The sequence below is a fragment of the Poecilia mexicana genome, unplaced genomic scaffold (assembly GCF_051168715.1).
Source record: "Poecilia mexicana isolate PSO_F unplaced genomic scaffold, ASM5116871v1 scaffold_11, whole genome shotgun sequence".
Classification (NCBI taxonomy): domain Eukaryota; kingdom Metazoa; phylum Chordata; class Actinopteri; order Cyprinodontiformes; family Poeciliidae; genus Poecilia; species Poecilia mexicana.
Window position 1 is genome coordinate 15,505,568 of NW_028263380.1, and position 14,204 is coordinate 15,519,771.

At 38.1% G+C, this 14,204-nt stretch overlaps 1 protein-coding gene across 4 annotated transcripts in view; it reads right to left on the reverse strand.

The window, feature by feature from the left end:
- Nucleotides 1–14,204, reverse strand: part of LOC106924683 (CUB and sushi domain-containing protein 3) — a 392,355-nt gene that overhangs the window by 98,205 nt on the left and 279,946 nt on the right. For all 4 annotated transcript variants that reach the window (XM_088010270.1, XM_088010273.1, XM_088010271.1 and 1 more), the window contains 5 exons: nucleotides 5,765–5,947; nucleotides 5,240–5,566; nucleotides 4,039–4,233; nucleotides 1,376–1,514; nucleotides 108–295 (listed from right to left, as the gene is read on the reverse strand). In XM_088010270.1, coding sequence (XP_087866396.1) covers nucleotides 108–295; nucleotides 1,376–1,514; nucleotides 4,039–4,233; nucleotides 5,240–5,566; nucleotides 5,765–5,947 — 1,032 coding nt within the window. The remainder of the gene's footprint in view (nucleotides 1–107; nucleotides 296–1,375; nucleotides 1,515–4,038; nucleotides 4,234–5,239; nucleotides 5,567–5,764; nucleotides 5,948–14,204) is intronic.

Consider the following 14,204-nt stretch of genomic DNA (forward strand, 5'->3'; position numbering starts at 1 on the left):
TTGTGTGTGATTATAGGTCATCCCCCCCGCCCCCACCCAAGAACCTGCAGGGACAATATTATTTCCAGTCAGCTCAGGCACACAATGTGCATTTTTCTCCAACTTACTTTCGTAGAGTATTTTGAAGCCAACGTTGGAGCGGCTGTTATCAGTGGTAAACAGGAGATAAAGGAAGTTGCTGCTGCTAAATAGGAACTGGGGCACCTGGGTGCCATTAAAGGAGCCAACCAGAGGCGATAGGAGGTTCGGCCCGTCATGGATCTCGAGGAAGTCGTAACCCAACTCTGTCTGGAACCTGTAGGAGGATAACAGTAGATTGCTCTGACAATTAATTCAACGTCAGGTATGAGTTTATGAAAACTTTCAAGAATAAAATTCTCTAGACTTTCTGTTGTCATATCCACTTATTAAAGGGGTGAAAAGTATTAAAAGTAATAGATATTGATTTAAGGCAGTGGTTTCCAAACATTTTCTGCGCCCCCCCTATGGATTACAAATGGCTGTCTGGTTGAAACGACGCGTGTCACGGGGGGGGGCATCGCCCTTTTTGGGGGCAAAATGAATGTACGTAGCTGAAAATAGACACCAACATCGGTAGCCTACAAGCTACTTGTTAAGCTTAAGGTTCTGTATTGATATTAGCTAGTCGTCTTTTAGCTAACATTACCTGCATCCAACAGCTTTACTCAACTCAGTCGGTTAGTTTGGAGGGAAAAACTGTGAAAAGTTCTTTGCGTTTTGCTGGTTTGCTGCCGTGATTCTAACACACCTGTAGCTCCGCACAGCAGCAGCAGGTCTCCTTCACAGGTGTAAACCCAGCGCGAGCGTCGTAGCGCTCATGTTGCGTTTAAAGGCGGCTCGGAAAAACAGGTCACAACATGTTAACAGCGGATTAAGCAGTTTTAACTGCTGATAAAAGTGACAGAGGACACAAATATGGGAAGTGTGGAAGCCTCTACTGTATCAAATTGACATAGGAATAACAGAGAGTTGGCCATTCTAAGGTAAAAACCCAGCGCATACACTGTTCATGTTTTGTTTTGTTTTTTTCATCCAGACGGCTTCCCGCGACCCCCTTGCAATGACACGGCGCCCCCCCTAGGGGGCGCGCCCCACAGTTTGGGAACCTCTGATTTAAGGGAACGTTTTGTCCACTCTATGCAGATCAGAGCCCAAATAATTGCGCAATATAAAACATATGCTGCCGCCTTCTCATAAACAAGCAGCCGCTCATAATTTTACAGCCTATAGCATTAAAGAGATCCCTATTTTCTTTGTAAAACCTCATATACTTCTCGTTAACGCATGCCTGTGAAAAGCGCTTTGCTCTGAGGGCTTTAAGCAATATGCAAAACAAAACAATTTTATGGCTCACCTGTCAAATGTGATCTTGATGGAACGTCCCGGCTCAGCTTCGATCACCCACTCGCAGCTGAGGGAGTCTTTGTAGTAACCGGGCCACCCAGGAGACAGAATGATCCCACTCGGAGCAGAGTAGTGGCCGCCACATGGCGCTGGAAGAGAGGAGGAGGAGGAGGAGGAGGAGGAATGTCAGAGACGGAAAAATGAGAACACTCAAGCATAATCTGGGTCTACATGTAAGTACAGTCTGATGAGTAATGTATGAGAAGTAGCAACATGCATATTCTGAAAGATTTACATGCAGCTTAGATTGGTGAATCATCTCCAGCAGAGGCTGAAAGGCAGGCAAGTCAATTACTGCTTTATGCAATCTTCTTCGAGGCTGGTGCACTGGTTAGCACCAAACCGGCTCTCTGAACACATTTCACAGTAACATCAAAACACGATCACAAGTCACTGAACTGGCTGCAGTTGATTCATCACGTATGCAACAACTGTGCCGAGTTTGTAATGATTTTGACTTTTCATCAGCAGTATGGAATTAATTAAGTGTATTATTCACTTGGATATAAGATCTGCATGCGTTTCATGAACTGTTAGTTATTTTCGATGGTTCAGTCCCTTACTAGTTGTGTAAAAGATCCCATGTAATGTAATTATTAATTAATGCAAGTTGGTTCCTTTTGAGCAAAGAAATCACAATATTTTGCACAAAAAAAAGTCTTCCAACTGTAAACTACAAATCTTACACATGACAGTATGAGTTTCATTTCATGTTTCATTTAGTGTGTGCAGATGAGTTGCGCACTCTGTGTAATGTAAGAGCGCCATAAAATATGTACCACTTAAATGTAAAGTGCATTGTGATTTATCCTGAAAAGTTAAATACATAAAAAGCTTCTAAAACCATTATCATTATGATAGCTGTGAATAATTTAGAATTACTTCAAAACTGTCTTATTCAGGAATCAGGAAGAGTTCACTTTAATTCAAATTAATATGCTGTAATCCAATAGCAGTAGCATGTTCTTATTAAAGTTTAACTCAATGAGTGAAGCCACTTTTATTTAGGTTTGTAAAAATTGGACCAGAAAAATTGCAATGACAAGAATAGCATGAGTCTTTACAACCTGGAGCAATATTGCCAAGACTCATTCATACAAAATGGAAGTTTCTATTAACAGCAGCTACAAGGGACATGTCCTGACTTACTATTGTACAGTGTGCATTTGTATTTAGCTCTCTTTTTTTTTTGCTGACACCCCAGAATAAAGTCCAGTGTTACCAAACCGCCTCCAGATGTCACTTGATTCATAAAAAAAACGTTCATCAGTGTGCAGTTAAAATACAGTTGCTGTGTATTATTAATCGAGGCAGCTAAATGAACTATAGGAACTCTGGAGGAATTGCTGAGATCCTTTGCTCAGATGAAAAGAATCTGTCAACAGGACGAACATGTGCACAACATAAATCCAGCCATTCTGATAAAGTGGCTGCAACGTCTTGTTTGCAGTTTGCAGTAGGTGACACGGCAAACATGTGGAAGAAGCAGCTCTGGTCATACAAGATTACTACTGTTTGAACTATATGCCGTATATAGTAGAGAGCTTACATTAAAAATCCCCCCCTTGAACAACACAATACCTCCCAGCAACATGCTGTGAGGATGCTCATCTTCAGCAGGAGCAGGGAAGCTGGTCGGAGTTGATGACTGAAAGATTAAGCTAAATATCCCCCTGACTACCAGTAGTTCATTTTTGTCCTCTGTAGAGGACATTTCTAAACTTGAATATCTCCCACCCCCTGCATTCTACTGAATTAACTCCTTTTGGTATCTAGAGAGGACATTTATGGCTTTTCAATGATACCACGTGTGAAGGGGTGGGACTTTTGTACGTACCTTTTTCGAATTCATAAAAATGGCATTCAACAGTAATAACACATTTTATGGGAAGAGACAAAGGTAAGTGCATAAATATTCTAATTACCTTGCAAAGACTGTGGGATTTAAAAACAGTGGCGATTGGACAATATTTTTTTTCCTGGTAATATAGGGCAATCCTGGGAGAAAACCTGTTGGAGGTTGCAAACATCTTAAGGGTGGGGTGAAGGTTCACCTTGTAGCAAAACAACAATCATAAGCCCAGAGCTAAAGAGGCATCTGCATTATTTAGATCAAAGCATACCTAAAAATATGACCAAGATTTTTGTTTTGTCCTGAGATTAAAAAATTAAAAAATAATGTTCCATTGCTCATTCAAAAAACATTTAAATATTTTGCAACTCTAAAGCCAATAAAGATCCCCCCCAAAGATGTTTGGGGCTTTAAATCCTTCAAAGAGGTCAGTGGAAAAGTACTGACTCAGGGGACCAGATTGCAAATGGATACCACAGCTTAAAAACCATGTATCCTTTTCCTTCTACTTCACAATTAAGTGCTCGTTTGTGCTCATCTTTCACTCAGAGTTCTGTCAGTTTTAATGTGTCAGATACTAAAGTTCACAGGGTATGAATGCGTTTGCAAGCTACAGGAACTGACACTCCTCATGTAACTTCTGTCTGTTTTATGCTTCTTTTCGACAGCAAAGAAGTATAGTGCAGTAGTGCATAATGATATCTTGGATGACATAGTGGTCCTTATATAATAGCTTAGCCAGCAATCTTGTCGTTATTTACCTTCGCATTTAGGAATGGGCCCACTCCACATGACTTTTCCCCGTTCTAGCTGACAGGAGATGGTCTCCGTTCCCTGGGTTTTAATGAAACCGTCCTCACACACCACAGAGATGGAGCTGCCGAGCTGGAAGCTGTCTCCAAAGCGACGAGCATTGATGGGAATACCAGGATCCGGACACTCATTGTGGCCAAACGCTGTAAATGTATATAAAAAAATAAAAATCATAATTACAAGAAGACATGCACACAATGATATTTCTGAGATTAGGAAAAAAAAAAAAAAAAAAATATATATATATATATATATATATATATATATATATATATATATATATATATATATATATATATATATATATATATATATAAATATGTAGGAAAAGTCATTTTACAATTTTAAGGTTTGTCTTTGTTTTGATGGCATTTCAAAAGCCCCATCATAAATATTCATGGAAAATGACAAATTCAATATTTTGTTCTTTGTTCTTTTCCTTTCTTGTTACACCTCTGCTGATTGTTTCTGATACTCCAATAACAGGCTGCTAGCAAAAGTCCATATTTTCTTCCCTCATAACTTCTGCTTCAGTCTTCTTTGATTTGCGATTTCATTTAATTTTCTTTTTTTTTTGCCATCTTTCATGCACCACCCACGCATGAAATTTTGCTGCATTATTTCCATGACTTATTTTTTATTTTTAAAAGAAAAAAAATCTGGTTAATCTAAGTTTTAGAGCACCAAGCTTGGAGAAGTGCCTGGCTGCTGATTGTTGAGGCAGATTAAATATTTTTAAAAGCTATAAAACAAATTTTGACGTTAAGTGACCATAAATCTCATGCTTGCTCTACATGGTATAAAGATATATTGGTAGATTATGACATTGATTGTTTTACGAACCGTACCGTAATTTTATGTGTCTTATTTACTATGCATCGGTGTTATATAACAGTTTATGCCATTTGTGGATAATTACTCTGACTAAGGATTTTTGGAGTCTCTCCAGATTCGTTTCAGTGAATTTATTCCTCATTTGTTCTTTAATTTTCCTTTTTTTCGATGAGGTTATTAAAATCCCTTTTAAAGACAGTCTAGTCTAATTGATGTTGTTAGGCTCTATTTAAATGAACTCTTGATTTTATAGAATTGGCAGTCGTCAGACTTGGGTGTGGTTTCAAAAGGAGAAGAGCTGGAACTGAAACCTACTGCTGTAAGTGATATTAAATCCTCTCCCAGACATGGAGTGATCGGCCTGAAACTCCAGCCTCAGAGTGTTGGTGTTGGACGTCAGGTGGGATGGGCTCTCGGCTCCGGAGAACCTCCCGATGACAGAGGCATCGTTTGTCTCGCCATCTTTCACGGTCAGGGAATCGTATGGCGCCTCAAGGTCGAAATCATTAAATGCCAAGTGGATTCTCGAGCCGGGATCAGACTGGATGAGCCAGACACAATTCATGTTGTTCCCGTAGCCTTCTGGGTAATCTGGGGAGAGGACAGTTCCTGAGGGAGCTGTGAAGTTGGACATGCAGGGGACTGCAGGAGGAAGAGGGAAAACACACACACGCGCACAATTTCTGTTAAATATTCATCTTCCGAGCGTCATCGGTCATCATCTGCCCTAGGCCATAATAATCTCTGTCTTGTCACCATGGTGACAGGTCAGAGGGAAAGCTATCAAGAACATGCCAGCCCAGATGTCATGAATTATTTCCATCTAATTTTAATGCTTACATATACATATGGGTATGTTCGCAGACCACTGGTTGTTATCTTGGCAGGAGATGGTTTTTTCTCCGATCAGCTCGAAGCCAAACTGGCACTCGAACCTCAGGATTCCCCCGTTCGAGAAGCTGTCGCCCTCTCTTACTCCGTAGAGAGGCGTCCCAGGGTCACCGCAACTCTCTTTGTCTATTTCTGGAATGACACAGATTCAATAAAAGACATTAACATCTGCACAAATCTCAGAGGCCTGAATTAAAGGACCATTTCGGACAAGGAACCTTATCAGAACCAGAGAGCAACTTTTTAAAATTTATTTTGATAAAGACATGTGTGCAGTTAGAATTGTACAAAGCAAGCTTAAATGTTGCCCACATTTGTAGCATTATTAACTGCTAAAAAGATTCCAAATTCAAAATGATAAACACATTTTCTTTTAGAGTTGCTTTGAAGTCACACACCACAGGACCAATAGATGATCGTTTTCGTTTGGTCAGTCTGGAATGTGCCAGAAGGTTTTCTGAACAACCCGAATCTCATTAAAGAAAATTAGATTGGATTATATGGAGATGATTAGCTATTGTAACTATAGGCTGTTATAAATGTGCATAAAACATTTTACCACCTTAACACAAGCCAACAAGGAGCTTTTTATGAAATAATTGGCAAGAACTCTCTGACTTTTCTCCGTTTGTTACAGACAGGCATCTTTCAAGGATAACAGCATTTGCAAAACTTTGCCAGCTGCCTATTTAATCTGCTATCATATCAAGAAGTGAAGCAACTAAACTGCCTTTTAAAAAAGAGCTACTAAAATAATGCGCTGCAGATGTTTGAGGTGCTACACAAATGTTTAAGCAAAGTGGATTTATTTTTTCAGAGCTGTAGTATAAACTGACTAACTCTGGTCAGTGGATGATTGGTGAATTAATTTTGTGCAGAGCTGCAGTGATTGAGTTGCTGATCATTTCCAACCCCTGTCCTCATTTTTACCTGGTGCTTTTGCAGACCTTTGCCAGAGACAGCTGGGAATGGCAGATAAACTGCTGCAGCATCCTACTGTACATGCACAAAATTTCTCCTGCATGTTCACATTGAAGCTGAAATATCAGGTGGTCAAGATCTGCTTGAAGGCAATAAAAATATTACAAATTTGCACTGAAATGCATGAGCAAATCATTATGTGTCTATCTTAAGGAAAACAAACTAGCTGCCATCTAGCTTTTTGAAGTGGCGAGCCTTTTCACCTTTATATTTGTGAATAAATAGTTTTTTTATTATTATTATTATTATTATAATTATTATTATTTCCATTTCCAAATGTTTCATAGTTATGCAGAATTTTGTGTTGGTCTGTGTCAGGAAATCCCAATGGAATACAGTAATGTACTTGTAGCAGTAGAGGAACGCTGTGGAGGAACTCTCCTGCTCTGACGAAGGCTTTCCTTCAGCAGCATAAGGGAAGCCGGTCAGAGTTGATGGGATGACGGATGGAGCTAAATGGAGGGCAAACCGTCAAAGAAAATCTGTGGCTACAAATTACTTGAAACTGGGGAGGAGGTTCACCTGTCTGCAGGAAATTGATCTGCCAAAAGTTGGTTCCATTTTTCTTAATGACATTTTACATTAATATCGATGTTCCAGTTACAAGTAAGTCTCTTCTATAGAAACTCTACTTGCCACTGATTAGAGTGTTGTGTGTCGGATTTCTGAACATATAATTTCTATTTTCCCACGTCTTCTACTCCTTTATTCTCCTCTGTTCCTCTCCCGCTTTCAGTATTATTTACAGAAGTGGCCCATGGCAGGAACAAGGCTTTGTGCTCTGTGTGTGTTTCACTTTAGTATATGTACTGTGTGTGTGTGTGTGTGTGTGTGTGTGTGTGTGTGTGTGTGTGTGTGTGTGTGTGTGTGTGTGTGTGTGTGTGTGTGTCTGTGAGCTGGTGTGCATGTTTGTGATGTATTGCATTAATTTCCATCATGACATCGTCTTTATGAGACCCGCAGACTCAACCAATCACAGACGGCCCTCGCACATTCGCACACAACGACACACACACACAAACACACTCTCGTAGCGTAAGAATGGAGAACAAATTGCTTCAGAGAGAAAACAGGCTTAGAGTTGGAGCATTCCTGTAGAGCGACTCCTTCTCCCTCTCTTCACACACACTCGTGCTTCATGATAGCAGCGCGCGCACACTCATAAACAAACCAATCACACTCCCACAGTCGGTCTCTGTCTTTGATATGTACACACCGTGCACACACACACACGTGAATAATCCTATTGTATTTGTAACAACAAGGCTGACAGATTCACAAAGGGGATTAGGGCACTTAAAGAGGATCTGCGTGTATATGTGAGTGTGAGACACAAATTCAATATGTGTGTGGTGGCAAGTTAAAATTTTTCCCTCTGCGATTGCATATCGAGCCTCGTTCCATTTGTTTCCACAATATTCCATCATGTCCAAAGCATGTTGTTCATGGGAAATCAGATGTTGACGTTCAACCACATAGAATGCATACATATTGGGGGAAAAAAACTCAGCACATTTAGAGAGTAAAGTACACATTTCAGGAGGGATAATGAGACTTTTTTTTTTTTTTTTGATTGGCTGTTTCCTTTTCTCGTCATCGCTCTGAAATTGATTTCGGCACCACATTCGGAATTCTGACGGAACGCTGAAGTCAGTCTCTGCAGGGGCATGTTTGATATATCCCAGAAAGGCCCACCTGCTGTGCTTCATTCTCAGCTGTGTTTCCAAAATGATATCAAAGATGCGATAAACACATTAAACTTCACAGCATAATAATCTAATATGTCAACAATAGCCACAGGAGAAGAGCAATTGAGTACAAAGTCCATTAGTACTCCTGAACAGTGTGAGGAAGAGATGTGAACTTCAGCCACTCTAATTATGCTGTAGTTTTCTGATTCTTTGACCTGAAAGGGAGGGGCTCAAATTGACTTGTTCACACTGTAGACATCAGGGAGGATGCTTTGCAGAATGAAAATGATCTCAGTTATTACACTGGGATTTTTTTTCCCCCCCTCGCCTTTGCCAGGCTCAATGCCGGGATTCAAATGAGATTTTGGTAATTGATTTGATGGGAAGTGAGCATTAGGAAAAAAAATGCATCAAATCTTCATAAATCTCTCTGTATTTCTTGTTTTGTTTAAACATCAAATTAACAGAGAGAAAAGTAACAATTTTAGGTGTTTGTTTCACTCAAGTAATCCACACATGCAAAAAAATTCATACAAATTCATGAACAAATCAGCTTATGAAGTAGAATGAAACAAAGAATATTGGAATCATTAACAAAGGTAGGTGCAAAATTACCATAAAACCAAAAACAAATGACGTCTGCTTATTTAGTCCTAACTAATAGCATGTAAAAAAGATTTCCCATTACCAAAGTACTGCAAAAGAAGCTTTTACAAGACATTTCAACGCAATACGGTGAACTGCAATAGAGTCTATGCATATCCACAGCACAAGACTCCACTCCACTGCCGAAGAGAAAGCGAGCAAACGCTTGCGCAAAATTTGCTGTTAAGTATAGAGCAAAATTAAACACTTCAGAGTTTGGGAGTAGAAACACATTCATGTTGTGAGGTTGTTTTTCAGAGCCTGGTAAAGGCAGAAATCAAATAAGTAAAGAAATGATAAAGGACCCAGGATACATTTAGCTCAAATCTAACCAACCATTGGTTTCAGATTTCTGCTAAGAATTAAAGGTAAAAGGACATAATAATAAACTGATCTTGTATAATGCTTTTCTAGTTCCACTATAGGCACTCAAGCCACTTTTACACCAGGGCTACATTCCCACATTCATGAACCGATGTGCAGATACTTAGACCACTTAGAATAAAATGTCAAACATTGACATGTCAATCGCACATGAGATGGCTGGGTTTCACACCTGACTTTAAATTACAAGAACCTCTTGTTAATTAATTTGCTACAAGGCCGCAGTTTATTAAACACGATTCATGAACTAATTTGTTTTGGTTAGTGTTTCTTTGGTGAGAATTTATTTAGTTGTTCCCCACATCTATGACTTTTATTTCAAGAGGCCAATAAGAAATATGTATTTATTAAGAAAGACATAAATGTGTTCAATCCAATACGATGTATCTAAAATATCTATATAACTCCAAGTGAACGTCACGGAGACCAAGAACAACTAGCTTCCATTCCTTGACATAGGCACCAAATGGTCCTTTCTGATGAAAAAAAATAATAATAATAATCCTCCAAGACTCTGGTGTATGACCTTGTATTAAGCCTGAAATTCAAGCATCATCAGAGGGTTTCACAGTGTACGTGTCATGTCATGAACTGTGCAGAAGGAGCAGGCGAGTGAACAGCAGTACCCATATCTCGAGGGCATTCTTGCCATTGTTTTGTTTTTGTTTTTTCAACTGGTATGGAACAGTTGCTTCCTTCACCAATTAAAAAAAAAAAATGTCATGAAACCTAAGTGAACACTGAACCAAACAAATGTGCGTGTACATCTAGCCCTAAGTGCACAATGTAATATCAAAGCAAGAACGTAAACCAATTAAACCCTGCCAAGACTCTACTTAGGAAAGGTTAAAGCCGCATTTTTCAAATATCGCCTCAGCTTAAAGTAAACACAAAGAGCCTAATGAGCTCTAAACCATCTGGTGTTTCCTCTCAATGAGCTTTTCGAATTATTCATTACCACTGAAAATGGCATCTTGTATGTACGAAATAGGGACAACATTGCCTGGTAAATCACTGTCCATTTCATCTATCTCCCTAGTTACCAAATGCCATATGCATTTGGAATACGCAATGTGTACTTTTAATTTGCAATGGGAGTAACGGTGCCATTACAGCACAGGGCTTTCAATGAATAAATGGCAAATTTGGTGATTCAGTGCTACTGAACATACAGAACATTATACAAGTCAATAATTCATGTGTGGAAAATGAAACTGTGTATACGCTGCTGTGATTAAGTAAGTGCTGCCTTTCACAGGTCGCCCTCTGGAGCACACGCATATGTACACTTGCTCAGAAGGAAGCAGCCAGCTATTTCTGTGCTCTTTGTCCCCACTTCCAAGGTTATACACCGTGCATCTCAACCACATCTATTGTTACGTAGTGAATGAATATTTCATGCTTTTGTATTTCATGAAATGTTTTGTGTTGGGTAATAAAAGTCATGCAAGACTGAGGACAAGGAGAATAAAATGAGATTTGCATTAGAAAATGAAAGGGGGAAAAAAAAGTCTACTGAAACTGTCTTTACAACCTGAGATAACCATTTGATGGGCATGTCTGTGAATGTAATGCACTTTTACAACAGTTGTTTACGATTATAATCCATTTTGTCATTAACCAGCAGGAAAACGGTTTATGTGATATATCAGCATTCATAAAATAAACCATTACTTGTTTTTGTTAGGAAACAAAATGACCTATTCCTTGTTTTGTTGGCAAGCATATGCAAATGATAATCTGTATTAAGGACAAAAGATAGTCAACACTTTTTTAGTTAAGGTAACTAAACTATTCCCCTTGAGCATTTTGGACAGCTGCAGTTATGGTCTTTTCATCTGTAAACTGTTTTGGAGGATAACTAAAAAGAGCTTTCTACCAAAATTGAAAAGATACAAAAAAGCAGGGGGGGGGGGGCAAAAACAACAATTCCTCCAAATTTCAAAATCCAAAATAAAAGATACCTTGTGTCAAATACTCACACAGCTGGTGTAAAATTGTTTGAGTGGTGGTACTTGTTAACAAACGAGTGCCTTCTCAAATATTTATCAGTTTATTTAACTCTAAGCGCAGGAAAACTCTTGTGGGAAGCTACGAACTGGTGACCCAAATTACATCTAATGTTAAGGATTTATAATTAATACACAAAGAACTTGCCATAAGGATGCTGTTTCATAACTTGGTATATTCTACCACTTACTCTATGCTGCTGCTTTGTGATCAGAAACCCAAAATGCTGATCACAAACAAATAGGTAGGTCTTTAGCAATCTGCACATCATTATTACCAGACATTATCTTACTAGTTTGATGTGATCGGAATTAGGTAGTAGCAAGGCATGCTCATTTTTTGTTGCGGTGCTTAATGAGGACAATATTGTATGACATCATCTGGATGAGAATGGTGATTAGCTGTAGCTATGGATATTGGTGAGCTTACATTTCCCATCCACACCTCTAAATTTTTGGTCAGTGCTGACTTATTACAGTAGTTATTAGTGACTTTCCTAATTCAACATTTTGAGTTTTGGAAGCATTCCAGTTTGTTTTTCCACCTGTAATTTAATTTCAAAATCTAAATGGAATGTGTTATAATTAAACTTGGGAAGCTCAGGTGCTGATGAAGAAAATTGGATAATGGTGGATAAATGTTGGCAACTTTGGGAAAATATTTAGTTTGCTTAATTCTTATCTACATAAAGTAAAATTGGTCACTGTTTTGCTAAAAGTATTCATTCCCACATCACTACACCAATCCTAAAATACCTAATATTACTTAACAGGCAGATGTAAGATAACAGGAAAATATTGGTGATGGAGACATTTAGTTTCTTTTGATAATTTACATAGGACATAAAATAAAACAAAACTGTATGCAAGTCTGTTACATTTTTCTGAAACTTTTTTTTATTTCCATTTTTCATTCAATTCCCCTACAAGTAAAGCTAAATAAAAAAGAGATGAACAAGAACGCATAAGAAGAAAATGTTCAAAGTAAGAGCAAAGCAAAAGGAACGAGTGATTCAGAAACTACATCCAAAGACCTAAGAGTAGACAACCACAACAGCAGTGTTTTATACAGCAAACTTAAAAATGGAAGTACAGATGGATGCACAAATTCAAGGAGACAGGAAGTTAACACAGGCAGCCAAATTGTTGTCTCTCTCTCTCTCTCTTTCAGCACATATATATACCCACAATGTAAAACCTTTGAACCAGAGGTCAGGAGGGTATTAAAAATTCATCTTGGCATGTTTTCCTCCTATAAAATTGCATCACATATTCCACCAGAAAGGTCATCAAAAGTGAGATTCGGCCATTGAGGGGATAATAATACAGTAAATAGAATATCAAGGAAATTGAGATTTTATTTCAATCAACTTACACAGATAAATAACTAAGGTGTTGTGTTATACGGCCTTAAATTAGTACATAACCCTCTTACGACCAACCCGTCGGCGCCGACAGGATTCGGCTTGTGTACTTCCCATTACCGTAATTTCTGAACAGTTCAACATATCAAAAAAATTCTAAAAGTGCAGAAAAGCTGAGACATTGCACTTTCAGGGCATATATGATATATTACGGTAGCCACCCGAGAAAATTTGATATGAGCTTGACCAATCACAAGAAAGATTCTCCGTTGTGTCATATTTGTCACCCAACCTACTCTGTACCGTAACTCCTGAACAGTTGGTCACATTCAAAAAATTCAAAAAGTTAGTCATATGAATGCTGCACAGCTATTGGCTAACGGTTAGCTCCATCTTGATTCCTCCATAATTTATGCAATAACTATTTATTATTCTGAAAATAAAACTGTGGTCTTCCAAAAATAATGCCCTATGTAATATTTTTTACAAAATTTCACAATTTTTAATAGATAGAAATGTTAAATAACCATCAAATACTGAAAGCTGAGGATGTTCTGGAAAAATCAGCAAAAATTCAGACTCATTGCACATTTTTTGAGAATTTTACAGCCATAAAATCAAAAAAATACCAGGCGGCCCAGTTACAATTATGGTCTTAACAGGGATAAACAACAAACCAAAAGAATAATGCTACGTTTGACCTAACACATCACTTACAATACTGTGTTCACTACATGGGAGAATAAAGTGAAACTGTTAACTTTGGCTGAAAACTCTGATAATTATTACCTGTCTGCATAGGCTGACGCAGTGAATCTATACTACAATCTTCTGCATAAATCTGCTCCAAAATTTGAAAAAATACTTAAATATGAACCACTTTTTTAATGAATTTGTGCTGTAAAAAATGTAAAATGTAGTCTCTTTGAACTGCCTAGTGAAATATATTTAGTAAAATATATTTCACTAGGCAAATAACAATAAGCTGTAAATACTGCTGATTTGTCGTATTGGGTATGCAGACCAAAATTCAATGGAATGTCATGGACATGAAGGACCAATCAAGTGTAACTAATTGGAAATATGTAAATATTAAGATAAGGAAAGGTCTATATTTAGGTGTGTGTAGGATATTGGTCTATAAACAGAAATACAAGTATTATTGTGGTCTAAAAGTAAATTTAAAAAAATGAAGAAGTTTAATACCATTACAATTACCACTGTAACATTACCAGCCAGGTGGTAAACTAGGAACTATTTTGAACAATGTAGTCAATAACCTATGTATACAACCTTTATTGTGCCCCATTTATTT